The 26,486-nt window shown below is 36.5% G+C and overlaps 3 protein-coding genes and 1 long non-coding RNA gene across 7 annotated transcripts; 2 read left to right on the top strand and 2 right to left on the bottom strand.

Annotated features, from left to right (window-relative positions):
* Nucleotides 1–310: 310 nt before the first annotated feature.
* Nucleotides 311–2,410, bottom strand: LOC116202497. Of its 4 annotated transcripts, none has more exons than XR_004156077.1 (2): nucleotides 1,436–2,410; nucleotides 311–791 (listed from the first exon to the last, which is right to left on the bottom strand). It is a non-coding gene; the product is annotated as an uncharacterized LOC116202497 (long non-coding RNA). The 4 variants fall into 4 exon arrangements; XR_004156078.1 differs by having other exon boundaries at nucleotides 311–778; XR_004156079.1 differs by having other exon boundaries at nucleotides 1,471–2,408.
* A 12,914-nt stretch (nucleotides 2,411–15,324) lies between these two features.
* On the top strand, nucleotides 15,325–17,593 carry LOC116205731 (transcription factor bHLH85-like). The gene is made up of 5 exons (XM_031538377.1): nucleotides 15,325–16,043; nucleotides 16,124–16,396; nucleotides 16,737–16,802; nucleotides 16,918–16,983; nucleotides 17,082–17,593. The coding sequence occupies exons 1-5, from the start codon at nucleotides 15,582–15,584 to the stop codon at nucleotides 17,172–17,174; spliced, it is 960 nt and encodes a 319-aa protein (XP_031394237.1). The 5' UTR covers nucleotides 15,325–15,581; the 3' UTR covers nucleotides 17,175–17,593.
* Nucleotides 17,594–17,873: 280 nt separating this feature from the next.
* On the bottom strand, nucleotides 17,874–23,373 carry LOC116204889 (vacuolar-sorting receptor 3-like). Its single transcript, XM_031537243.1, has 12 exons — nucleotides 22,792–23,373; nucleotides 21,392–22,084; nucleotides 21,216–21,304; nucleotides 21,014–21,083; nucleotides 20,784–20,867; nucleotides 20,543–20,619; nucleotides 20,388–20,469; nucleotides 19,748–19,830; nucleotides 19,573–19,639; nucleotides 19,088–19,216; nucleotides 18,883–18,992; nucleotides 17,874–18,384 (listed from the first exon to the last, which is right to left on the bottom strand). The coding sequence occupies exons 1-12, from the start codon at nucleotides 23,099–23,101 to the stop codon at nucleotides 18,280–18,282; spliced, it is 1,899 nt and encodes a 632-aa protein (XP_031393103.1). The 5' UTR covers nucleotides 23,102–23,373; the 3' UTR covers nucleotides 17,874–18,279.
* Nucleotides 23,374–25,688: 2,315 nt separating this feature from the next.
* LOC116203817 lies at nucleotides 25,689–26,359 on the top strand. The gene has a single exon (XM_031535757.1). It carries the CDS (start codon nucleotides 25,817–25,819, stop codon nucleotides 26,159–26,161), a length of 345 nt encoding a protein of 114 aa, XP_031391617.1. The 5' UTR covers nucleotides 25,689–25,816; the 3' UTR covers nucleotides 26,162–26,359.
* Nucleotides 26,360–26,486: the final 127 nt, after the last annotated feature.

Genomic DNA, 26,486 nt, shown 5'->3' with positions numbered 1-26,486 from the left:
AAAATTCGTGCAACGCACGGGTATAATAAACTAGTTTATGTATGTACTAATGTTCATGCCTGCAGTGTGCTCGATGCTATATGTACGTCTACGACTACACGTACTTCTAATATTTTATTTATTTTTGTTTTTGCAAGAGGATAATGAGCGCGTATATGATAGGAGAAAGATTTGCAAGTTGGGGGCTGGGATCAACCGAGGGTTGCTGAAGACAACCGCGCCACTCAACCCTGTATTGCGATGTGAGTTACTTGGGTTCTTCGCAACATTCGATGGATCTAAGTTCGAGCACGTTATCAAGAGGTAGTAATCGAGTAAAATATGTGAATCACTGAATAATTATACGATCACTTCGGCAAATTCAAAAATAACCACACAAGCGGATTCAATGAAGAGAAGCAAAAAGATATTTCACAGATAAAAATGCCACCATTTTCTGTGTCTGTCTTCGGGTCATTAAGCCACCATCGGTAGGATAATTATCTACTGCCTCTTCTAAATCTTCAACAGGCTCACCATCTGAGGAGTTTGGTGACGAATTTAATCTTGTCTTCCTTGAGCTGAGTTAGACGGTCATCGGCACCTTTGGTGTTAAATCAGGTTGCTCATCTGCATTGACACATCATGACTCCCTTTTCAAATTAGCAGAGTTTAGGATGAACCTCTATGTGTGATACGGACAGTGGCCCTGCCTTCGGGAAAGCCTCGACGCTTTCATAGCACACAGGTATATTGCCTCATCCCAAGGAATCGTTCCTGTCATGGTCTCAAACTCGACCTGCAATCTCACTCTTATGACAAGAGGATCAAGATGACAGAAAGAGAGAACAATATAGCGATTTCACTAGTAGAATTCAATCATATGAATAAGTGTGGCTAAATCATACACACATAGGAGAATTCTTCAAAAGATTCCTTCGAGACATAATCGGACATTGGGATCCATAAACCTTTTAACACATTGAGGACTGAATTCAATAAAAAAAAAATTGTTCTATGGAGTCACCAAATGATCCAAGTCCAGGTAATTTCATCTAGAATTTCGAAATTGCAATTGTTTTTCACAATCCTTCCAGCCATGAGTGAAGAAGAAAGCATATTTTCCCTAATGACATCTTCCCGATAGTTTAGAAGAGAATCATTTCATATATAAGATAGTTTAGAAGAGAATCATTTCATATGTATTTCTCTTCTAAATTTTGAAGAGATTGTGAGGAAAAATATGCAATTCTCGTAACCAAGGCTGACGGTATTATGCAAAAGATGTTGCAACTTCGAAACATATCATTCATCTAGCTGTTTCTTTAATAATATATATGTATATATATATATATATATATACCATTCACCCGACAATCCAATCGTAGCTGCAAGGGGAGAACGAAGCATGAAATTTGGCAAAGAGAGATATTATAAAAGAGTCGAGAGAGCACACTTCATAGAGAGAGTAGACAATTGCTGCTGCTTTACCCGCCTCTTCTTCACACCGGGAACCAGTGGCCATGTGCATCTCCGTTTGTAAATTCGACACCATAGTGCACAGCGCAATTCCGATATTTCGAAACTGCCTTTCTGCCTTTATCATAAACTATCCAGGTAGCAGACGCGGTTTGACTATAATCGTTGCCGACAATTGGATGTTGAACCGATAAGGCTAAACAGTTCGATTATAAGTCTTGCACGATTGAACAAAGACATTCAAAAATAATGTAAGTATCAACTCATCAGAAATCTGATGCAGAATTTATTCCACTCGTTCAACTCAACAGAGAACAGAGACAGAATTTATTTAAATACCCCGAGAGGGTCGAAGAAAATCTCCTGAACGAGAAGATCGAAGAAAAGCAAAAGAAGAACACTGACAAGGAAAACAAATTGGCCAGACTAATCATTGTCAGTGCTTCCTATTGTGATGGTTGGGTGGCTGCCTTCTTCGGGGAAAGGGCTGATGCTAGTCCCTTGACGAGCCTGCCCGAGATGACCCTGCCACGGTGCACTGGCACTGGAAGATCTGTGTGCTGCGCTCCATACTGATGATAACTCATTGTTTCCGCACTTCACGATTGTGGGTGGGCCACGGTGTTGTCGTTTGAGGGCTGTGGCTGATGCTCGCTGCCCATTGACGCGGTGTGATTCGGATTCCAATGAACTTTTGACGGTCTCGATCCATTGCGACCCAAATGACACCAATCAATGGCATCTTGAGAGTCGGCAACTACCAATGGATCAGAGGCCGTCCAAAAGTTCAATAGGACCCGAATGACACCGCGTTACGTTATGCAGAGAGTATCAGCGGCAACACTCCATCGATGACATCGTGGCCCACCTACGCTATCACCAAGGTCGGGAACATCGAGTTATCGTCAGTAGCACGATCGAGCAGGGAGTAGGCAATCCAGTTTTCCAGCGCATGGTCATCTCAGGATCTCAGGTGGGCCAGAGCAGACGGATGATTGAGATCATTGTTTCCTAAAATTTAAATTGGAGAGAATTCACCCGAAAAAAAAAATGGAGAGATTTCCCATATAAATTACTCTTTAGCTGATGACCACAGGTTATATACCCGATTTTATGAATCGGCAGGAAAAAAAAAATCTTAACGGAACTTAGTTAAATTTTGAAATTCACGTAACCATATCGGATTTTGTACATTAAAGGATGATATCTAATAGATAGGAAAATTGCTCGAAATATCGGATTTTGTGCCTTTACTCTTCTATTTATACTTTAAGGATAAATTGTACTGATGATCCAAAAAATTTTACAAATATTTTAATATGGTACAAAAAGTTTTTTTTGCTATTTGATGGTACAAAATGTTTCAAAATTGTTTCAGTATAGTACAAACCGTCATATCGCCATTGACGCCGTCAAGTCGTCCTTTACAAGACTGTAAATTTTATACCATCATGTAACTTACGTAAAACATATTGTACTATTAAGTTACAACTTCAAAACATTTTGCACCATCATGTAACGTCCCACAAAAATCGGTTTTGCACCATCAGCGTCGGCTTGACGGCGTCAATGGTGTGATGACGGTTTGTACTATACTGAAACAACTTTGAAACATTTTGTACCATCAAGTAGTAAAAAATACTTTTTGTACCATATTGAAATATTTGTAAAACTTTTTAGACTATCAGTGTAATTTACCCATACTTTAAAGGTACAAAATCCGATATGGTTTGATATCTAATATATATATATATATATATAAATAATAGATAGATTAGATTTTGACATATAAATTTTAGAGTTAAATGCACTTTGTCCCCCGAACTAAGGGGTGAGTTTGGGTTCATCACTTGACCTTTAAATTATTGCGAAGTACCCCCCGATCTAATCCAAAAATAAGCAAGTTGCCTCCTACTCTAAATTCCGGTCAGATTTCCGGTCAAAAAAGGACACATGCCACTCACAAGTCAATATAAAAAGGACAAAAATGTCACACAATCTAATTATAAGAATTAAATGAAACAAGGAAATAGAATTAGGGCACGAATACGGTCTGTCGTCTCTGTACTGTTTGTCGCCTTTGCAGTACTATGACGGGAATTGGAATGTCGTAATTCTCTTATTTTTTTCCTCTTGCTTGCAGCCTTGCTTTCCTCCAGATAGTGCATGTGGGTGTCCTTATGCTCAAGAAGCAGATGAGGCTGCACAAAAGAAACAGAAAGACACAAATTCCCAAGCCTAATGTAAGCGTGGCTGCCACAGTTTCATTCTATCGACTTCATGATTTAGTTGTGGATTGGGAGCAAAGATTTTAGAGAAAAAGAGAGAGAGGTTTTTATAGCTCGACACTAGCTATCGCTATCCTACTTAATGTCGTTGATGACCTCATAAATTATCGATGATCTTGACTAAGGTGTAGGAATCAACCCATGGATTTTCCTCGTATTTCTCTCCTACTCTTGGGAGTGGATTGGTGGCCTTGCTAGCGGCCACCATCACTAGGATGAAGCCATTGATGCCTCATTGGGTGACCGACAACCTCATTTATGGGGTGTTGGTAGTCCGCGAGGCCACCACTCCTGAAGATGAGGCCATCGGCCACTTGGCGAGGCACGGTATTATTTCTTGCTGAAAGAGCTTGTATTATTTCTTGGCTATGGATTAAAAAAAATTACATTAAGTAGTCATATACACACGTATATATTATTCAGAAATAATACTCGTGCAGCAACTTGGGGTAAAAAAAGTTAATCCATATACCAGTATCATCATATGTGCATATATTGATTAGAAGAATAATTTACAGACACCAAACTTTTATTCGATAGAGATGACCATCAAGAATGTTGGGTAAGATCATTGACTCCTAAATAATAATTTATAGAAAATCACTTTTAGATGATCAAGAGTTCAACTGGATATTCAATTTTTTCATAATGAGTATTATTATTCATACTCTCCTCCATCCCCTGAATGGCCTGAACTCCCTTCAAATTAATCATGTTTCAACATTTCTCGAGTTAGTCTCCAATACTATTTCTCATTTTAAGAATGAGCACGCTATCCTGTATTATGTCCACATGGGACAAAGAAATAAAGCAATAATTTAAGGAGTTGACTTCCACATACCTCTATTTAAAATCATTTTGATATAATAATATACTTGTCAGTTAATTAAAATATTATTTGACTTTCAACCTTTTTAAAATACTATTTGACAAAAGTACTAGTATTCTCGTATCGTCCAATTGAGCTTCCAAATATCAAAGTTTACACCGAAAAAAAGAAAACTCATATCTTCCATTAAACTTGAAATGAAATCACTGGTAGGCGGGTCTAATCTACGCCACCTATAAGAGAATATTCTTAAATTCTTATGCTATTAGCTATTTTATATATACTTTTATAAATTTAAACCGAAATTTACCATCTCGCCAGTTTCTTTTTTAATGTTAAACATGTAAAGCTTGGGCTTCGGCCACAGTTCTTATCTTACCCCAAACAAAAAAAAAATTGTAAATCAACATTAATAATTATAAAAATTTGAGAGAGAGGGTGTAGGGTAATGATGCATGCGGCATGCCTTCGCCTATTAATTACAAGATTTTAGGTTCGATTCTCGATGTGAGATTATTTGTGTTAGTTTATTAGTTATTAGGATTTATATCATATTGTACTATATTCGTACGCCTTTCTCGTAACCGAAAAAAATTATAAGGATTTTCATTTTGTTATCATTCAAGTGAGAATTTTATTAGGTTGTGAAATTCAATAGAAAGGAAAATAAAATATGTCGCCAGGGAATTACAAATAGTTGGGGTCTGTCATTTATTAGCATTTCGCCTGGGAAAAATAGAAGGGCCTGAAAGTATAAGTCAAACCTACTGAATTTAATTTTCTGCACTCAAATTAATTTAAAGATTTGAGTTTTCATTCGATATTTCTACCAAGAAAAAAATATTAATCTTTAATGGATCTGACTTGGTTTAAGACTAATTTATAGGGCTGACTTTCCGGAAAGTCAAAGTTCTTACATTTCAAAGTTCAAACCCCAAAATAGAGCTTCTTTTGTTTTTGTTTTTTTCAGATCAATTAGTTGAGTTTTGACTCGCACACTCCCTCAGGTTCACGCAAGTTAATAATATATATCTCCAAGAAAATAGATTGTGCTGCAAATTATATTCCCAAGACGAGAAATCCAGAAAATAGTTGCAGTGAGTACAAGATCTCAATAATTTAACAGATTCAAATAATCATTAAGAGCTGGAGACATTGAGCATATCCAGATCTTTAAGAGAAATAACTCTTACACAATATATCGATGAGTTGTAGGTTCTTATACACTTCATAATATAGCATGATATTATGTTAGAATTTGTAGAGAATATCCAAAATTCTATATAGATATAATCATAACTTATTAGTCGTATATGTGCATGTCAACCGTCTGTCTCAGTTGAATTTATATATAGAAACCTTCACTTTCCTGCATCACGAAAACCACCCGGGAACAACCAATTGCAAAATAAAATCTTGGGAAGTTCCGTTCAATTGGAATTCTACGATTAATAACTGGCATTGATCGAAAATTTTGACTTCACATTATATAAACTGTCCACTCACAATTGTCAAGTGCTAATAAAGTCAACTCAATTTGGAGAATATCAGGTTGTATTTCATTGGATGATAAGTGTTGAGAGGATTCATTGAATGCACATGAAATTTAAATCGCCTTATGATTTCCATTTTTGGTAAGCTTATGCAATATTATTACAAGAAAATATCCTCATTCGGGTTCTTAATTATCAATTTTCTATTACAGAATTTCGTAATTCGCGTCATATTGTTCGAGCCAATTCGCGTCATATATATATGCTACCCTAGCTAGGTGCATGGAGTGATTAGTCCTAAAGAAATATGGGGAAAGCAATATATAAATTTCACGCAAACTTCAAGCAAAGACATGCACTTGCAGAGAGTAAACTCAGTTATAACATGTATATCGTTAAAGCCAAAAGTTAGACATTATGAATTGCCAATGTCCGGGCAATTTTCGTTATTATAGAGAGGTGTGCTTATATTTGGCGAGTTCTAATATTCCTACTCCGAGGCTAATTTCCTTATAATGCGCAAAAAAAATTACAAATATTGCCAAAAATACGAATCCCAAAATGCCATATATATCGCAAATTCTCCTCCTCAAGTTGGAGTATGAATGTCAAGAATGCTCAAATTGTGAAGAAGAAACTAAAAGCGGTCCGTCCAAGTTCATCGGCAAAAATGTTTGCTAGTTGCGCGCGTAGCCCTTTAAACTTACCTGGATCCATGGACTTGTGGGGTGTTCATGAGCTCGAGGAGAATAAACTCCTCGTTATCCCAAAAAAAAAAAAAGGTTTGCTAGCTGCAAGTCACTTGAAACATGCCGCGTGATAATACAACCCTTCTTCAAATGATCACAAAAAAAATGACAATCAATTGCTATATGCGTGGTTCACTCGTGAAGAAAAGGCATTCGTTGCAATATGGATGGCTATTTGGTTATCACAATAAAGCTCCATAGGTCGAGATTGATCAATGCCAAGTGAACAAGGAAGACTTCAAAGCCCAATCAAGTCAGCTTTAATAGTTGCCATGGAGCGATATTATGCTTCAACAGATGATGGACTGATGGTGATCTGTTTCTTCGTCTTCCAAGATATCATGCAACCACCAAGAGTCGTGAAATAATCCGTGGTAGACTGTCAGGTCATCGACCATCTTGCCAATCTGCATTGCAAAATGCCCGAAGTTGCAAGTCATTAATTCCTTATCCTAGGCTCTGCTTGAGATAAAGAAGCTCTTGGATGGCGGCATCCTAGTGAGGCCAGCATGTTGACTGCATAAACTGAGAAAGTATATGAACCTAGTAACATAACTCCAGACATGTGATCGTTACAAATCAATCGGCTCATGAGTCGCCTTTATAATTTCATTTCAAGAAACACATCTCCGTAACCGATATTGTTATTCCATAGGAAACTAGAATGGCCTATTACCAAGTTTCTCGCATTCAGATGAAATATCAAGAACACATTTCGGTTGAGACAAAAAAGATTCCTCGATCACTTCGTCCAACCTCGATCCCAAAGCCCAGGTCCTTAATTCCATATTATATATAAAAGTATGACAAGTTTGTTCAACTTTTAAAGTCTAAAAATACCATTATATTCTCTTAACTTTTTCCCGAACTTTTTCGGTTCGTGACTTTTGGTCGCATAATTTCACTATATTTATATATATAAACCGGTACTTTCTATTCAGTGCTCATTTTCGACTTTTTATTGCTTCGCATCTCTCTCAACCGAATTAGCCATTCATCAAAAATATGTTTGTTATATTATTATTTCATAACGATTTATAGTTTTAGAGTTTCGTTGCACCATATATCCGTTTTCAACATATGTTGTCTTAATAGGTTTGTATATTTTTTGTCTCATCGCTATGAATTACGTGATTGTTTTCAAAATTTCTTGTTTTTCCAATTTTTGTTCCAAAAAATACATGTATCCTTAGTAAATTTCTACATTTCTTTTTCATATCTTTTACTCCCACACAACTCTCTATTCATTGTTCATTCTCAACATTTGTTACCTCACATGTTCTATCATATATGCCAAATTAAATTATTTATACATCTCTTCTAAAGTACGACTCTTGTCAACATGTTTCTCCAACTTTTTTCCCTTTTGTTGTTGGTAAATTAATAATATTACTATTTTACCCTTTAGTGAAATAATATAAATGCTACTAAACATCACATCTTTTCAAAAGTCTGGCATCATTTCTTTCGTTTTAACAGAAAAACTAATTTTTATGTATTCTTTCTTAACACCTTTCGATTTGAAGGCACCATTTCATACTTCTTCACTATAAAAACTACTTAGCATATATTTTCTCATAATTATTCACTCTGACGAACGTATCAAATATGAAATATTTTCTTCATTCAACGCTCATGGTTCCTCTCTCATGTTTCCTATTTACATTTCAATGGATTTTCAAATTTTATATTAAGAATTTTTAAAATTATTTTATAGATGGATATTTTCAGATGAGTTACAGATATATATCATGTGATCAAAAAATTTATATTTTTTGACGAATTTTTCAAAATTTATATTAGTTTTTATAAAATATTATTTATGACATTATGCCATCGGTAATTTATTTTCAAAGTCCCAATCAAATTTTTATGGGATTCTATAAATATAAAAGTACGTATTTGAGAGAATAAAAAAGAAAAAAAAGAGAATAAGAATTTCAAAAAAAAGAGATACCATATCATTAATTTCTTTTTTTTATTTAATTTAATTTTATCTTATCTTAGGTTTCTTCTTCTATCCCTAGTCTTATTCGCTTACTTTTCTCTGTCCATGGACATTGGCTACTGTTTATCCATTACCACTATAGTATCGGCCACTACCACCTGCTAACAATGTTGCACAAGTTTAAAGTCCTCATGCTGTCAATGTCCTCCTTCACGAGTTCTAGGTACATTTTCGTTCTTGCTCCTCAAGGGTATATGTCTAAGACGGGAGAGATATGTTGCTTCCAATGTAAATGTAATATCGATTATCAATACAACTTATCAATTTGCAACTGAAATTAAATTTACTCTTGTGCCTTAGGTGGATTTAAAGTGTATTATTTGTTTTTATTTTATTTGTTAAGTATAAATTATAATATATAATATGAATTACTAAAATAAATTTATATATACATAATATCGGGTCCGATCAACTTCCTTCCAATTTTCTTTCTTTAAAACTTTAACCCAACTCTTAAGGTCTTTAATTTTTGAAATTTTTTTTTCTGAATTTTCAAGTTATGGGTTTTATTACAAGACTATTCGTGAGTATAATATTTTTATAATTATTTTGTAAAATTTTATTAAAAATTTAAATTCATTTCTCTATTTTTTCTTTAGGATATTCTATTGAAATGAACAAGTCGGAAAATATATCAACTGGAAATATTTTTAAACTGCAATAAATTTCATTTTTTTTAAAATCATTTCCAATACTTTTAATTGTACTTATCAATTTTTTATTATTCATACACTAGATTATGCACTAGTGCTACGAGCAGTGTGAAAAAAGACAGTTTAAAACGTTGTCTCTGTATTTTCATCATTATATACCATTTGTAATTTTACATAGTTGTGCTAGAGATAGAGTGGGGCTTGAAGAAAAATAAGTAAAAAGTATAGTGAAAGATGACCCTGTGTGAATTGATGGAAGAGTGAGATAAGATATATAAATTTAAAATTTTAGTAGTTTTATAGTTTTATTCTTATTTTCAGTTTTACTTTTCTTCAATAGAGTAAAAAATAATGGGGATAATTTCGTAAAATTGTACAAAAATTGATACATATATTTAGAAATAGTGATTCATCATTAGTATGTTAATTTTGTTTGTACTTTTTTATGTTACACATATGTAAATACTATTATTAATATAAATACATAAATACATATATATGTTTTCAATGAATTTAATATTATTTATTTATTTTATTACAAAAGTAAATGAAATATTTTGTGAATATTATTAGTTTTACTTGGGTAATTTTTTTATTATATAAAAGTGAGGTTAATTCAGACTTCAGTTCATCTACGATCCAAAAATCCAAAGCTTATAGGTTGCTAGGCCTTTGTCCCATATAAACTACCCAATTTTTCTATTTTTAACTAGCGTGGGACATTCTTTGTCCTCTCACAGCTCCAATTAACTCCAACACGTTACGTGCACTACACTGCACGCAAAAGACTAAGCTTATAGGTTGTTGTATCTTTTTTTTTCGGTGTGTACTCTGGTATCTAGAAGCCCAATGGGTTATGACTAATTCAGTCGGGAGATCGAGCATTAAAGGTTATTCTCCCTCCCAACAAGTACGCTTCCAAGGGTTCGAACTTGTGTTCTCCTCCTTACGGGGGTGAGCTGCTTACCACTCAACCAACACTTTTGTTGGTGGTTGTTGTATCTTTGTCTCGTATAAACTACCCAATTTTTTCTTTTTTAACCAGTGTGGGACATTCTTTGTCATCTCACACCTCCAATTAATTCCATTAGTTTCCTTTAATAATTTTTATTTTTAATTTAATAGTTAAATACCTATGGGGTCCACTTGCTAGATTTTCATGTGTCATGTCTACAATATTAGTGTCGTATTAGAAAAATCCGTTAAAATTGATAGGAAAGTGATAGGACGCTAGAGGTGATAAGAAACTTATCATTAGTAAATTTTTCAATTAAAAAAATTGGTGCTAGAAATAATAAAAAGGCTAAATTTTTACTTTTTTTGGGTCTTCAACCCTCAGATATTATTAACTATTTTTTATTTTATTCATTTATAAATTAAAATAAAAATAAATTTCTAACTATAAATGGTCACAAATCCATTCAAAAAGAGATATTATAAATTTACATAGAATTTATAATTTTTTAAAAAGAGTTTTCTTATATATTCGATCATTCGAGTATTATGTATTTTAACTTTATCAACGAAGATTTTGCTTGCAACAACACGTGTAAATTCATCAGTAATCTTTAAAGATTGAACAAGCATTAGGATTATTGTTTCTCTTTACTTATTAAAAGAAAACAGTAAGATTATTGCTGGCGAAAATCACGCCGTCAACATAAATAAGCACAACTAGAAACGCATCCCCTCGATCAAAAAGAGCGTAACGCAGTGGTGCACACTCTCGCTTCTCAACCAGAAATACATCTCCTCGAGAATAAGTGTGAAATTATATTTTCACTAGACTTATAGAGCCATCTCCAATCCAAAAACTTGAGTTAATACATTGTGAAACTCAATCTCTTAAAATTTGTGGCCAATTACTTATTCTTTTCGTATGGGATTCTTACTCTTAACACTCGCTCTCACATGGTAACGTATGACCAGCATGTTTTACGTGCCACTAAACACCCTCTCTCAACAACTGACTATGGGTCAAGCATCTTCCGCGCTCAAGCGAGAAGGAACAAACTGATCATGAGGCAGGCATACCCTTTCGCTCTCGCTATTCTCAAACTAGCCATCCCTTCCTTCCGAGTTGACTTGCCACGAGTGCTACACTCGGACCTAGATTAACTTGACGTGGCGTGATTTATCGCTGACGGTCCAACTATTGTTCTTGTAGCAGAGGCAAAAGGCTAACAAGAATAGAGTATCGAAATGTACATTTCCAACAACAAAGGCCTAAACCATTAATAAAGAATGTTATGCAAGTCCAATTATAATGATATAATTCTCCGTACAAGCCAACCTCAAAATTCAGCTTTTCAAGTAGTAGTTCCAAGTAAATATAAGACCATATATATGATTTAATGGAATTATAGATACTAGACGGACAAAATCGTCATATAAAATAACATAATTAATTTCAATAAGCAGCTCCGTTTCGCAAGCACTTTCATTCTTCTAACCCACATATAAAGTATGCGCATAAACCAGAAACCGAAAAAAAAAAAACCTATATTTTCACTAATTTATCGTTAGATAATTCAACCTTTCCCAAAAGGCACACAAATGATGACTTAAAACATGCGATTGGTCTGTGATACATTAAGTTAAAATGATATGTATGGTACCATTAGGGGTGATGGCCTAGTGATTTCAAGCTCACTCTCATGTGGTTTGGAGACCCTAAGATCTCGAGTTTGAATTTCGGGACATATGCTAGGGTGGACTCTTTCGCTTAGGCCTAAGATCATCTTCGGCTTCTGTGAACTATATTAGGCCCCTGGTGGTGCTACGCTGACGGGGTCAATGCTTACGTTGCGCTTGTTGTTCAGTTCGTCTAATATGTTCACAGTTAAACACAAAAGTTCGAACATTGCATAGCGAGGAGCGGCAATATTACCATCACTACTACCCACCATTTTACTTAGTAGGGTACTTATATTTTTTTTTTTTCATCTAAATTACTTGAAGTCTAGTAATCTGCTTTTTTTTTACATAATTTACTTGAATTCTAAGTAAATTATTTGAAAATTTTCAAGTAAAAACATGTGTGTATCATATATGCATTTTAAACATATGTATCATAGAATTTTCCAAAATATGCACGTATCTTTGACATATATTTGTTATGCAGGTCCAACTTTAGTGAAGGAATCTGATCTAAACAACATATACATAATTTTCGTGCTTAATTTTTTTTTTTGAACGTTGCAACGGAGCTTTATGGGCTTAATAAGGAATATGAAAACGAGAAACAAAAGAATACGATATATTCCAGGGGCTGATAAAAATTCAATAAGGGACTTCTTATTTTCATATTGAAGGTGAGTATCCTTACATGACACCCATTGCTCTAAATACAGTCATTATTATTGTTAGAAAAAGGGCTGAAAGATTTGTTTACTTCACTAATTGAAATGGAAAAAGCAATGTGAGCGGGGCCCCACGCATTCGTGGGGCTGAATGAACATACAAGTCCAAAATGATTTGAGCTTGCCAATATCCCAACAGAAAAAAGCCGAGGGATATCACATAGCACATATAATAATTATTAGAGAGCATTCGTGTATTTATGTTGATACACAATTTCAGTAGCCACATCTCAACAACTGCATCCACACACGCGATTTCTTTTTCATAACAATTCTTTCGGGGCTCGTTAAGTCTCGTGAAGAATTAGTTTTAAACAATTTCTTGGTAGCTCGAAATCGTAACAATTGCTTTTATCTATAATCTCTACAATAATTTCTTACTTGTTTTACCAGGTCTGGTAGTACATGGTACGTGTGAGCATAGAATGCAATTTCCAATATATTAGAGAGATAGACACATTTTTTCTTAATTTTATTTTTATATAAATGATATAACTAGAATATTACTTAAAGGTCAAAAGCCTCCACTCCTTTTTGTCGTTAGTTATGCTAGAATAGAAAATGGGGTTGTTTCATTTCAAATGAAAAGTTCCAGAACTGCCAAACAGACTATTAACCGCGTTTCTGAATTACAAAACTAGTACTGGCATGAAATTATTATACTCTTTATTTATTGTGTATTTTCTAATTTTTATTGTGACTAGATATAAAACAATTAAATTCATTAGCCGGCCTTTCTATTTTTTCAATTTATGCATAATATACGAAGAACTTGATCGTCCCATTGTGGAAAGAATGTTATCAGATCATAAATTAGGTGGAGTTGTGATCGATCTCAAGTCTAATAATTGGAATTGGTAATTATGTAGTGAGACATTATGTGATATTATCCCTGACATTATACGTGCGTGCAAACCGACTTTGCAAACGTTTGAAACAAAGATCCACAAATGGTTCGAGCAAGGGTCATATCGATGTATGATTAACAAATTGGGATCCTCTGCTTGCATGGAGTTTATATAACAGGGTATGAACTTAAATATCACGTAATGCCAACTACATATTTATAGATGCGAAGTCTCCAACTGGAAGTGTATGCCTTGCCAAGCATATCGAACAAGCTAAGTCTCCTTTTCCGGCTTTTGGAGAAGCTGAGATTTACCCGTGATGGAGCGAGGAAAGCGCCATAATCTTAATGTACAAACAGGAACTTTCATTTAAATTGAAATTTCTTTCTTCTTTTGGGTAGAAATCTGCAATTAGATTTGCCGTTTGCGAACTAATTAGCTTGTGCTTATAGATAGTAACATTTTGGGCTCATATGTGAGGGGTCGTGATTCATATTAAAAAATATCAACTTAATCACGGTACCAAGATGGTCGAATTAACCCATATGATTTTTTGGCAGCACAAACAAACAGATTCCATCAACTGGTATGTGCACCTTTGCTCGTTCTTCGCGTTATTTCGCGATGCGCTTTCCGGCTATCTGAGAGCAACCATTGAATGCGAGATGCTTACTTGAAAAAAAATCTGATGCTGATGGAAGACAAAATCTTGAATGTAGGACGAACAGGAAACCAACTTTTTTTAAGGTTAGAAATTGTTCTAATTAAAGTTTCAAAAATGCCAGCCATCTGATTGATTGCCAGAAGGATTTAAAACATATATATATATATATATATATCAGATTGTTAATATCTGGGTTCTTCCATATCCAAAAGGTTTGGGAATGTCCCCCATCAACCTCCAGGAGGCAGAGACAACATAAGAAACAACTGAATATCATATCAACCTGCAGATGCAACACATAAGTATATTCAGAGAAAGACATCCCTCGGGGTTGTCTTTACCATGTTCGGATCAATATTAATAAGTTGGTCGAATACGTGAACACAATTACTGTCTGAAATCATTGATTTGACCTTTAACAGAACTCGCTCGATTTGTCTGGTTTTTCAGCATGTTTATCTTTCCTTTTTTCCGAATCGAAGAAACAATATTCTAGGATATAAGATCTAATCTATAGAACATGGGAACTGGGAAAGGGAGACAAGAAATCTGTTAAAAGCAGACATTATTATCTTTTCTCGTTCAATTGAATCAATACACAGTACAGTTCAATTTTTCTTTCTTTATTCATGGCCAAAAACTGTCAGTTCTTTAATTAAAAATTCCAAATTTTTGTATCTCTCCCGCACGTCCTCCTCTCATATGTCAAGTAAGATTCCCTCTTCCTCCCTCAGAAAAAAGATTAACTAAATCGTTGATCACAGTTATCAGCCCTCTGATCAGTTGATCACTCCCTAGGATTGAATGCATCCTGTCTTCGGAATTTTTTCTAATTTTCCCAGGACTTTTTCTCGACCCCAAAGAGTTGCAGTTTTCTAATTCCCCCATCCTCGCTGTACTCGCGAACCCGTGTTATGAACAGTTCCGAATAGAATAATAGGCTCGCCCTGCTCTACATTATTGCCTGAATTTTCTAATGAGATCTCACTTCCCCTCTTATAATAATCAGGTCAATTTGTTCCTTTCTCAGACATTCCCTGGACTTCCTGTCTTGTTTCATGCTATAAATATGTATGCTGTTCTTCAGCTTTCCTGTCAAGCTGTCCTTCGAGATCCCGAGCACATACTTTAGTCTCTCCTTCGAGTGATAGGCACGTAAGAGAGGAGCAAACCGCACTTAACACTTTTTAACTGAAAACCGTTTCCTAGAACCATCCCTAGTACTATATATGGAGCCAATGGATCCTGTTTCGGAGGGAGAGTGGAGCTCTCTCTGCGGGATCGGCTCCAATGAAGAGGCTCACTTCATGGCCCAGTTGCTTGGGAATGGTCCGCTGAACTTCGAACCAGGATGCGGCTTGGGATTTGGTTCTTGGCCTGCCCATGAATCGACTGTCAGTTTTCTGGGAAGCAATGACAGCTCGTTTTATCCCTCTAACAATTTTCCTCATACTAGTCCGATTTATTCATCATCATCGGGCGACAACAACGACTATTTGAATTTGGGTGAGACTACTAACCCGATCCTGGAGAGCGAGAATGGTGCTGTTCTGATTGACTCGGGTCCTATAGGAGAGCATGATTTCCCCAGGCACGATATTGTGCACCTCAAAGGCCAGGAGGAAGAGGCCGACATGAAGAAGAACAGCTCCTTGGAGAGTTCTAGGAAGCAGTCTCGAAGCACCAGAAATGTGAGTATAGTCGATTCGGTTGCAATAAAAACGAATATTTGTATAGAGTTTAATTTATTTAGCATTATCTTATGTTCCAGAAGATGAAGAGGAATGTGAAGTTGAAGAAAAGCCAGAGTCTCGAGTTCTCGAGCCAAAACGAGGAAGATGACAACACTAACAATGATAACAAAAATGCCCCCGTTTATTGGCAGAGCTCGAGCCCTTGCTGCTCTGAGGATGATTCAAGCATCTCTCAGGGAGAGAACGGAGGGTCAGGATCGAGCGTGAAGGAGCCTGGGGCTCTCAACCAAGGCTGGAAAACGAGAGCTAGCAGAGGCTCGGCTACTGATCCTCAGAGCCTGTATGCAAGGGTAATGATCAGTTTTTCTTAAAAACAGGTATCTGTACTTCGGAAAACATTTTGCTGGAAAAAGGAGGACTCATTGTTCATCTCGATTTGGAAAACTGATGGAAATTTTCCTTTCTCTGCTACTATGTGAATATTGAGACAATGGGAAATATTTTAACAACTGCTGGATCATCAAACATCTTGCGTAGTTCTTAAAATGAAAATATTCCCATTTTCCTTTTCGTATCAAGATAAGAAGATAAAGATCAGTTTTCCATTGCCAAATACGATTGAAAACCGTCTCCATCCAAGTACATCCCAATTACTTCTCGAGTAAATGCTCTTTCTGTTTCGTCCTGCAGAAAAGGAGAGAAAGGATAAATGAGAGATTGAAGATCCTGCAGAGCCTCGTGCCCAACGGCACAAAGGTAACTAATTAACTAATATCCTCATCTCCAATGCTTGTCTTTCTTTGATCCATTATTACTAGTGTCAAAAACTTAAATCTGTAAGGTCTGACACCGACGACTCGGGTTGGTACAGGTCGATATCAGCACAATGCTCGAAGAGGCAGTGCACTATGTGAAGTTTCTGCAGCTTCAAATAAAGGTAACGTTTAGCAGCAATTAAGGATTCCCTGATGCTTGTCTTGTGACCAATTCCCTGAAATGAAAGCTAACACAAGAATTTGCATTTTGTCTTCTCAGCTTTTGAGTTCTGATGACTTGTGGATGTACGCTCCTATTGCTTACAACGGGATCGACATCGGGCTCAATTTGAAGATTAACACACCGAGATAATTAAAATCGCCGAGGGTAGTGGGGCGAATGAGGAAAACATCACTGCCAAGGGGGCTGAGACTTTTAATTCTTACAGGATAAATAAACAAAATCACTTTATATTACATATAAAAATATACCTTAGGAATTCAAGGATCACTTGGATCTGACAAATGATCCTCAACGACCGAATTCTCGAACTACTGGAGATGGACTCTATGATAAATGATCCGATGACTTCATTTGATTCTCAGCGAGGTCGACAGCATTGTTTTGGTTTTGCCTAGATATTGTTCTCTCTACATACAATGAGATCGAATTCTTTATGTATCTCTATATGTAATATATTTATATACATATATGTGTGTGTGGGTGTAATACACACATGTACTGTTCTAATTTCATCACAAGACTGCCAAGAGACCAAATAAGAATGACTGCAAACCGCAACCATTTATTTTCTAATTTTCTATGTAAAGATTTGATTTTCTTTTTCTATGTTTCATGGCAAGGGAAACATTGTACAAAAGTGTATCCCTATGGTATCAAACTTTCAGGGTACAAAACATGCATTTACCCTAGCAAGAAAGATCCGACTGCGCCCGCATTAAGATCACAGTCGATTATAAGCTAATGTTCCTCTTCACACGAGTATCCAACTTCCAAGAACAGTTAATCCATTTCAATTCAATACGCAAACTTACATTACGCTTCGATAAATATCGAGAAGGCTGGGGATCACGTCATCACATATATATAACAAGCAAATAGTGAAACACTAAATATGTAATATGTAATGTGGAAATTCCCATAAAAAAAGGGAAGAAAGGACCCAAAGACTCCTAAATATGCTAATCATTCGTGTACCCCACATACAATCCATTACCAGATTTCAAATCACTAATTAAAGTTTCTCTGAGACCTAAATAAAACAATGGGAAGATTCATCTAATCAACACCTTCTCGCTTTTCTTTTTTATTGTTCCACCGTCTATAATTTACAACTGATAAAGATTTTCTGTGTCCAAAATTTGCGAATGACTGGAACAAGCACTGGCAGCCTCAGAAACCTGAATCCCCTGTTCGTTTTGGCTGAAGTTGGAACATCCGTACATGCCCCAGAAAATTATACTCGTGGATTCTCGTCGCTGACGTGGTTTGGGACTTCAGCTTGGCTATCAAGAGGCATGTACTGTGCCATTATAGCCCGGATCTCAGAATCCATGTACGACTGCAGAAATAAGCAACGATCATCAATAACCAATAGCAGAACCAATGATATATAGATCATAAAAGGAATTAGCAAAGCCACTAGAATCCCGACTTCTAAATTCACGACAGAATTTAGCAGCTCAATGAACGTGATTGTAAATCACAGCAACTTACAGCTATTCATTATTTTCTTAAAGCCCTTTATGTATGTTTATTATACATAGCCCAGCCTTGGAGAAGGTCATCATGCCACAAAGCTGACACATAATATGCATACTAACTAATCCAACCTTATATTAACGATCTAAATAGATCGACATAATCACTCAGTTTAACCAAACCCACTTATCTAAGATTTTACTTTGACAGTATGTACGAAAACAAAGATTTATTCCCCCATCTAATGAATGATAAAACTCAACACTCATCCTTTGGATTACTTAAGATTGATCAGAGAAGAGGGATGTCCGAAAAAATCGAGATCCATAAATAAAGAAAAGAGTTCGAGATGATTTACCCTCAGCCTATATTTATAAATGAGATAAGCCCCAAAACCAGCCATAGCCAAGCCTATCAAGATGACCCAAACAGCAGCCCACGCAGATTTTGTCTGAACACTCCTTTTACCTGAAAAAAGCCCACCAACCATAGGAAGTTTTATTTTGCGAGTTTTATCTTATCTTTTTTTATTAAAACTTATGCGAAATTAGATAATAACTTACTAATGCAGGTATCATGGTCCCGGATATAGAGAAGATCTCCACTGCAAGTGCACTCATAGCTTCCCCACGTATTCTTGCAGCTGCATTCAGGGCACTGACAGGCCTTTTTCTCTTTGCATTCATCGATATCTATTTGATAATAAACGAAAGAAATGTTATAGAAGGCCACAACTCAGAATTCATGACATCATTTACTGAGAAATTAATAGATTCAACACTGCTCATCCTCAATTTCCTGAGTAAACAAAAAGACAATGAAAACCTACAACAGGAAACAACTCGAAGTCCCTCAAATAGGAATCCACATATCCTAAAGAAAAAGGATCTCTCTTCAACCGAAAGTGCACAAATTAATGGCCTTCATAGCATTTCAACAAAGACAACCTTCAATTTTGTTTTACAAGAGGAAAATATTTCAAAATAATTTTTTCCTCCCAGCATGTAATGCCCTAGAAATGCTACTGGTGAAATATTTCAATTCTTACCTTTACAAGTCTTAATACCATCACCTTTGAATCCAGGAGGACACTGACATTTGCTGTTTCCAAAATCCTATTTAGCAGAAAGAAAAAGCGTAAATCGAGACAGTTCAGTATCATACGAACGAGAACAAGAAGAGAGAACTTGTGAAGTGACCGAAGGCATACGAAAGTTGGTTACCAAACAAGCAGAGTACGAATGCCCCTCATGCGAGTCATTCCAACAACCTCCATTGTTAATCTTGCACCTTCCAGGTCCACTTGCTGTAACAAGTTAAAAGCAACATTTAAAGACCCAGAAACTTAGGAGATAATAAAGAGAAAGCATTAACTACTCATATGAAAAGTACCAGGAGACACCATTTAGCTTACAACCTCTAGCATTTTACACGTCAAGATTCACTGATGTTTTGACAAGATATGGTCCAACATGAAGCTAAAGATATAATGAAAGATGTCCATTCACAATGGCAAACAATCCAGACTATTTCAAAACCTTAGCTTCAAATGTCCCATCTAAAGAACTTTATAACCCTACTGTTTCCAAATGCTCCAAAAAATTCCACCAGTATATGACAAGTTTCAATCTGAGTGATCATAAAGCTAAGACATTAACATACTTAAAAAGGCGTGAAAGGAAGAAAAAACCAGAAAAACTTTCCACCTATGCAAACTTGATCAAAATATACACATAAAAACAAACTTGGCATTTCCAACTATCCAAGTTACCATCGCAATGAAGGATTTTAACTTCATTTCTTAACAATAAATCAGGAAAAACAAAATCAAAATTTCAGAAGATGAAAGTATTTAAATTTCACCTTCACAGGAGGTGTAGCCATCTCCCTTGAATTGCACGCCATCCACAAGGGGGCACTCACACACTCTCCCACGAAATGTGTCCTGCATAAAACAACACCTTGAATTTTATTTTATTTTTAAAGGGTTGTCAGCTCCTTATATTTTGATTACATACCTTACAGGCTGTGATATTGGCTGTCTTATCATGCCAGCACCCACCATTGTTATCCAAGCATTCATTCGTCTCCACATCTGTCACGATAACCAAACCACTTATAGGCCTAAGTTTACCAGGACATATAGGCTTCTGGACTGTGCGTGCCCCAGCAAGGGCTCCATAAGGAGTCCCTTGTCAACAAGAAACAGAAGTACAATGATTACATTTATTTCATTGGACAGAGACAACAGATACATACCACCACTCAAACAAACAGCAGGCTCTGTAGTTTCTTCAAACCCAGCACAGGTGGCCTTCAGAACAGCACCCTTCTCCAACTTCCCTGAAAAACAAAAATGCTTTTATCAGCAATGATGACCAAAATAAAAAAATGCAAAAATGGGTTTCTAAACGTTCAGTTTAATCAAGAAAGTCGAAGAAAAAGAAAAGAAAGATGGAAATATATAATACAAAAAGCTTAAGCCAGACCTCGATATTGCCGATTGTTGACGACAAGTGTTGGCAATATTGTAACATCACCTCTAGATCCTTTTCCAACCTAGAAAAGAGCTCCCTTCTCGTCAGAATCAATACAAAATGTCATTGTGATCTCTAATGGATTATGAAAGACTCATGAACCCTGCTTAATAAAAGAATCTTTAAGACATCCATAGGTGCAAAAGAGACCCACCTGGGCATTTTGCTCTTCCTTCAAAACAGGATTATCAGAATCAGCATTCGGGTCTCCCATGCATTTTTCAATCTTCTTAACATCAAGTCCTAAAGGAGTGCACATGAACATGAGAGCCAAAATTTCATACTCCTTATAATGAAATCAGTCAAATAAGATAGTTCTAAGCAACCCACCTAGAGACCTGATAACACCATCAGCGCAATCCTTATTGTACTTCTTTTCCTTCATAGGACACCTAATCTGAAAGTCTGTAACATAATCCCACCATACCCATGGTCTTTTAGTCTCATTTGCCACTTTGAACACGCAAAGTTGCCTCAGATTCTCAAGAACAACATCTTTCCCCTCATAACCTGCGCTGAAATCCTGCTCAGGATCCGGGGCACAGTACCTCCCGTGATTGATGCACTGAGACTTGCACTGCTTGCTTAAGGTAAATGCGTGAGGGCAGTACCAAGTTATATAATGAGGGGTAAATTGGGTATAACCGCCCTTCTCAAGAATTTGGGCAGCTCCCTTAAAGTCCTTAACGAACTCCATCAGCATGTCACATTTGACCCCGCACTCGTCGTTGCTGTTGGTCCAGAGCTCATACTCCACCCGATCATCAGGGTGTGGAACCGCTTCTCTCCAGTCGAGGTTCACATTGACCATATTCCCTCCGCTGATTGCCTTCTTCAGTGTTTCACCAAAGTTTTTCTCAATAAGGGCAGAAGGTATTGTGATGTTCTCGATGTACTTTGAAGATGAACTATCCTCTTCGGGCGTGTCCATAGTTATCAGAGCTTCCTCAATGTTGTCTGCTACAAGGACTGCTGAAGCACCGGCCTTCTGGGCATTCCATACCTTCAGCGCAAAGAAGCAATCTGGGGAAAAGAATGCAGTCCCACTATAATAAGCTTTGTAAAAACCAAATACTCACATAAAAATTATCACCGAGAAATAATTCTTTAACTCTACATGCAGAGGGCTGGACTGTTTCTTTGTTCAAGAGCTCTAGTGATAAAGAAGAGGACAACTAAAAGCAACAAATAAGCTACATCAACCGCAGCTTCTAGCAACGACACGTTAGTTTTAGTTCTGTCCTTTTCAAGTAACCATCTTCTAAACCCATCTAGATAATCCCAAATATCAGAGGAGTTCCTCTATGCTACTTGCACGGTGAGTCTATTCCGTACTGATTCTGCTTGAAACAGCTAAGAACTCTAATGAAACAGAAGAGGACAACTAAAAGCAACAAATTAACCACATCAATCACAGCTCCCAGCAATGATATGACAGTGCTAAGTGCATCGTTTTTGAGTAACTATCTACTTAACTCGTGTAGACAATTTCACATATCAGAGGAGTTCCTCCATGCTAGTTCTATGCGGAGTTATTCGATACTAATTTCAACCAACAAACAAGCAGTTCGAACGCATATGAATGCGGCCACATAATCTAATAACTTCTTCCCGAATAAACAACTCAAATGGAGCAAATTATTTCGAAATTACGAAAGGGTACCTCTCAAATTAAGCAACAACAAACATCAATTGCACTGGGGCAATCAGTCGACATGCAAACCACTTACCTCCACGGTCAACCAAGACGAAGGTGGGAAGAGCCCCAGGCTTCGACTGGAAAGAGATACCGAAGTCGCTGAACTCTTTGCAGCCCTTCTGGTTCTCCTTAGGGTACACAACAGCCCCCGCCATGCTCCCTCCATACTGAGGAATCCCGAAGTTCCCAATCGCGCTGTCGTAGGTGCCCTTGATCTTGTCGGGCGAAGTCACCCTCAAGCTGTTCTTCTCCACCACGAATCTCGCCGAAGACAGCGGCGCCGCTGTGAGGAACAAGAACCCTAGGAACAGGCCAACGAGCTGTGATCTCCGAAGCTCCATGGGATTTGCAAATGGGTCTTTCCAAGATTGGGCTGCTGAGCTAAGGGGAGCGAAATTTGGCGGAAAAGGACATGAATTGGGAAGGTTCCCCTTCTCGGTTCTTGCTAAGTCTGAGGAAATAATCAAGGAAATTTTGGGGGTTTTCGTACTGTTTGAGGTTTTTGCCGTGTAAAGGGTGGGAAGAAGACTACTTCATGGAGAAGGAGGAATGGAAATGGTGCGAAGATCTGCGCTTGAAAGCATCAGTCTTGGTTCGGAGTCAATGGTGGGAGACTGTCGGAACATCACCATCGTGTATATAACAATTCCACCAGCGATTGGGTGGGGATTTTTTTATTTATTTATTTTTTCTTTTTTGAGATTTTATTATAATTTTTGCATGATTAAAAAAAGAAAATTTACAGACAGAATGGTTCCAATAAAAATGGAACAAGACAAAGACAACAATTACTTGTAGTAGGATCTATCTAATCCAAAAAATTGTGCCAAAAACATGGATGGAAATTTGTTGTCCTTTGTTGTTACCTTTACTTGGGGGACATGGCTTGCTAATTTTGTTGCTTGCGTGGAAAATGAAATATATGTATATAAATTTAATAAATGAAAAAAAAAATTATAAGGAAACTCGGTCAGTCTTTTTAACATGCACTCGTAGTAAGCTTTTCTGAAACTAAACATAGGTATCAACTAATGAATTCATACGAGACTAAGAAGGTCATCGTTTGGTTGGTTGTTTTCGTCACGATCTCATTATGATATTTGTACTTTTTTTTATTACAATATATTGATTTACACGCCTAATAAAACGATATAAAATGATATGAAAAAATTTATCGACGATAATAGGACTCAAAATCTTCTAGTTCTATGTAGTGCACAAGGTGAATTTTCTAATTGAATGTTGAAAGTAAAGTAGTAAAAATTTCATTGTAATAATTTGAACCTTCAAATTTCTATATAAGTTTGGTAGAACGATAGAAAAAGGAATATGTTATCTTTCTATATATTTCATTTATAATAAAAAAAATTATATAAAATCATCAATCAATTACATAAATTGAGGCGGAGGCATCGTCTTAACTTTCTTTCTATCCCACCTAAATCTAATGGGGTCAACTCAACCTGCCCAACCGAACCATTTGGTAGCCCCAACAGTCTTCTATACGATATACAAGTATTTCTGACAATCACGTGCACGGCTCGTGCCCCTTCGCTCGGTTTGGGCCGAAAGGCCCATTTCATGAGAATGGGCCTAGGATATGGTTTGATGTTCCTGTCATGAATTCTGCCCAAAGGGCCTATATGGGCCTTTTTCAATTTATCCATTTTCTCTTTTTCCTCCCTTTTTCTAAAATCTAAACATGAATGAATCTTATAAATATTTTTTTCTAGTTACTGAATGAGCTGAGGCTGAGCTCAGCCCTCGACTCTTCAAGTAATTTATGTTTTCTATATAAACAAATAATCTATATATATATATATATATATTAATGGGTCCACATGGAAGAATTTTCCACCCTCTCCACTTATCCCCAATCCCCAACTTGTTATTGTTCTTTTATTTTTATTTATTTATTATTTTGTTAATTCAATGATGACGAAGGGGATGAGGATGGATGAAGCAAACGTAAATGGACAAGTTATAATGATCCTCTTTAATGTACTCCTATATGCTTTTATTTATTTATTTTCCTTAATGAAAATTGTTTAATAAAATCTCAATCATCAAGGATGCAACGAGAAATATCTTATCACGTCCCGAACCTAGGCATTAAATAACATCTTCAAATAATACGAGAATGATGGTTTCTTCGTATAAAATATTTGATGGGAAATATTATATATTTTTTGTGAATATTCTGACAATGAAGTAATTATTAGTTAAATCTTCTGAAAAGCATGCATTAACTGGCAAAATCCAATTTTGCGCGTTGGAAGCCGCCGGGTAGACAATAGAGCCGTCAAATACAATTGCCTCCCAGAAAGTCAATTCTATTGACTCCTCCATTCCTAATTGTCCTCTATTAAGTGGTCCAATCGGAATTCTCTTAAGTAAAAACTTCCCATAAATCCCTAATCCAAATTGTATACTTAGGGAGGAAAGCGGGCTGGGTCCAATAACACAATTTGCCGATTAAAAATCAAGAGATTTCTGATTCGATTATCGCTATATGGACTTCTCGTGCTTCTTTTATTTCGCTTGTACGTTCTTGTACTAGCAAATCCGTGAACTGATGGACACAAGGTGGAGGGAAGATTTTTCTTATAAGAGAACAAAGTTTATCTAACCCGGGGAAGACAGCCTACCAAACTTTCAACCATTCAATGGTTTTGTGCTCAAAAGGGAGAAATTCCAGTGAGGCAAGCAAAACAGGCATCTTTTTCACATGTCAGCTCGCATTATCAATTATATTATTATATTACCAAATTCTGCTGAATTTGAATTTTGAATTCTCATCCTAATTATTCAAATATGCTAATCTTTTGACTCATCAATTCGTCATCAAAATGATTATGTACATCTTCACAAGGTAATGTATGCGCGCGCGCGTGTATATATAATATATATATATATATATATATATATAGACCCTTTCAGCAGCTCACACATCAAGAGAACAACAATACACATATTCAACACCCAATTGAAGACATCCAATAAATCAAAGTTTAGCTTCAAGAAAGGAGGAGGAAGAAAGAAGGAGAAGAATTGCAATGGAGGGTTTGATTCCATATCTTATGCATGCCATGAGGAAGCAGAGGCCTCAGCACAGCTATAGGTGCCTCTCTGACGCCTCCAACCGGAGCTACCATTTGCTCACTGGGAGCGACTCCCACGATGGCTCATCCCACAGGAGGACCCGATCTGAGTTCCTGCCGCCGGCTTCTGCTTCCATGATGGAGTTCTCCGAGCAGAGGTCTGCTTTTGAGTCGCCGCGGGGCTTGAACAGAGCATCAGTGGCCTCCACTTCAACAACTACTGGGTCAAGTTTCGCAGGCAAAAGTTATGGATCCACCAAGAATTTCAACAATATCTCTGATCTCCGCCACCGGCGATGATCGGTCTAGTCATCCTGCAAATAACCGCAAGTGTTCAAATCCAGTCCGTTGATTCTTTTGCTGTTGTGTTTGTTTCTTCTTTTTTACTGGCTTTGTAAGAAAATAAGAGGCCTAAAGCTGAACGTTGTAACGTGGGAGACTGTCTAATTGTGAAAAAAAATGGATCTAAGTTATGAAATGTCACTCCAAGTTCAAGCATTCTCATATTCCTTCTGAATACTAGATGCCAAATCATCTTCATTCCGAGATTAGCATTTTAGGATACCGAGAAAAAGCCTAAGAACCGAACAATCATGGAAATCAAAATAGAGTCAAAAAGAAGCAC

The sequence above is a fragment of the Punica granatum genome, chromosome 4, assembly GCF_007655135.1.
Source record: "Punica granatum isolate Tunisia-2019 chromosome 4, ASM765513v2, whole genome shotgun sequence".
Taxonomy (NCBI): Eukaryota; Viridiplantae; Streptophyta; class Magnoliopsida; order Myrtales; family Lythraceae; genus Punica; species Punica granatum.
This window is presented reverse-complemented; position numbering and strand designations above follow the sequence as displayed.

Coding starts and splice junctions, on each gene's coding strand:
- LOC116205731 (XM_031538377.1), top strand. CDS start 15,582: ATGGAGCCAATGGATCCTGTTTCGGAGGGAGAGTGGAGCTCTCTCTGC. Junction 16,044..16,123: donor AGTCTCGAAGCACCAGAAAT/GTGAGTATAGTC, acceptor CTTATGTTCCAG/AAGATGAAGAGGAATGTGAA. Junction 16,397..16,736: donor CTCAGAGCCTGTATGCAAGG/GTAATGATCAGT, acceptor TTCGTCCTGCAG/AAAAGGAGAGAAAGGATAAA.
- LOC116204889 (XM_031537243.1), bottom strand. CDS start 23,101: ATGGAGCTTCGGAGATCACAGCTCGTTGGCCTGTTCCTAGGGTTCTTG. Junction 21,084..21,215: donor AGGAAGAGCAAAATGCCCAG/GTGGGTCTCTTT, acceptor GCTCTTTTCTAG/GTTGGAAAAGGATCTAGAGG. Junction 19,831..20,387: donor TGGCTACACCTCCTGTGAAG/GTGAAATTTAAA, acceptor AACTTGTTACAG/CAAGTGGACCTGGAAGGTGC.
- LOC116203817 (XM_031535757.1), top strand. CDS start 25,817: ATGGAGGGTTTGATTCCATATCTTATGCATGCCATGAGGAAGCAGAGG.